At 59.6% G+C, this 1,307-nt stretch overlaps 1 protein-coding gene across 1 annotated transcript in view; it reads right to left on the bottom strand.

Moving 5' to 3' along the window:
• Nucleotides 1-6: 6 nt before the first annotated feature.
• VAV2 (vav 2 guanine nucleotide exchange factor) overlaps nucleotides 7-1,307 on the bottom strand; it is a 78,952-nt gene continuing 77,651 nt past the window's right edge. The window contains exon 28 of the mRNA XM_014544219.1: nucleotides 7-294. Within this exon, the coding sequence (XP_014399705.1) occupies nucleotides 234-294 (61 nt within the window). The 3' untranslated portion in view covers nucleotides 7-233. The remainder of the gene's footprint in view (nucleotides 295-1,307) is intronic.

The raw sequence follows: 1,307 nt of genomic DNA, 5'->3' as shown, positions 1-1,307 counted from the left end.
CGCTCCGGCGGGGCAGCCACGCAGGCCGCCCGATTCCTCTATGTACAAGCGGCGAACCCAGGACAGGCCACCGAGGGCAGACGGACGGGGCGCGGTTTGCGGTTAGGACTCTGAACACCCTCCCCATCCCCGCGGGCTGTTGGAGATGGAAGGTCGGCAGGCGTGTCCCCCTCTGGGTCCCAGGACTGGACACGGACGCCCACGACAGTCCCCGAGTCCCGCCTGCGTCCCTGTCACTGGATGCCCTCCTCTTCCACGTAGGTCGAAGGAAACCAGCCGATCTGAAAAGAAAGAGACGGCGGATCACTAACAGTGCGTGCGTGTGCGTGTGCAAGTGTGTGTGTGCATGTGTGTGCACGTGCATGTGTGTGTGCGCGCACGCCATGCGTGCTGGGACAGGGCGAGAACGGGCTCGTGGAGGTGGGGGTCCTTCAAACGGCGATGCCAGCCTGGAGAAGAGGCTGAGAGCCGGGTGCAGCCCTGGCCCCGAGTAGGTGGGGCCCCGAAAGGCACGGCCCTGAGCCGTTCACGCCGAGCCCGCCCTCTCCAGCTGTCGCCAGGAAAATAAACATCGCCTCTGGGGGAAGAGCATTAGCCAGAGCCTCTCCTACGGCCACTTTCCTTTCATAACAAAATTGTTTTTATTGTTGTCAGAGAGGAAGGGAGGAGAGAGAGAAACATCAATGATGAGAGAGAATCATGGGTTGGCTGCCTCCTGCACGTCCCGCACTGAGGATCGAGCCCAAAACCTAGGCCTGTGCCCTGACCGGGAATCGAACCCTGACCTCCTCGTTCACGGGTTGATGCTCAACCACCGAGCTACACCGGCCGGTGTTAAAAAAGAGAGTGGAATGAAGACTGAGGATCGAGCCCAAAACCTAGGCCTGTGCCCTGACCTCCTCGTTCATGGGTTGATGCTCAACCACCGAGCTACACCAGCCGGTGTTAAAAAAGGGAGTGGAATGAAGATGTGTCCCCATCCAACAAAAACTAAGGACTTACAGATAGACTCGCACGGAGCACAGCCCAGGAGGAGGGAGTGCAGGCAGCGGGAACTGGTCTTGGGCAGAAATACGAGGACGCCGGGAGGACCCGGGAAAAGTGAATCTAAATGAGCACTGACTGCCTAAAGCAAGCCACGTGCTATGGGGTTAAAATATGTAGAATAAGATACATGCGGCCGGTGTGGCTCAGGGGTTGAGCGGTGACCCAGGAACCAGGAGGTCACAGTTCGATTCCCGGTCAGGGCACAGGCCCGGGTTGTGGGCTCCATCCCCAATAGGGGGCGTGCAGGAGGCAGCCGGTCC

The sequence above is a fragment of the Myotis brandtii genome, unplaced genomic scaffold (genome assembly GCF_000412655.1).
Source record: "Myotis brandtii unplaced genomic scaffold, ASM41265v1 scaffold357, whole genome shotgun sequence".
Taxonomy (NCBI): Eukaryota; Metazoa; Chordata; class Mammalia; order Chiroptera; family Vespertilionidae; genus Myotis; species Myotis brandtii.
Note: the sequence above shows the minus strand (reverse complement) of the source record. Positions and strands in the feature narration are given on the sequence as shown.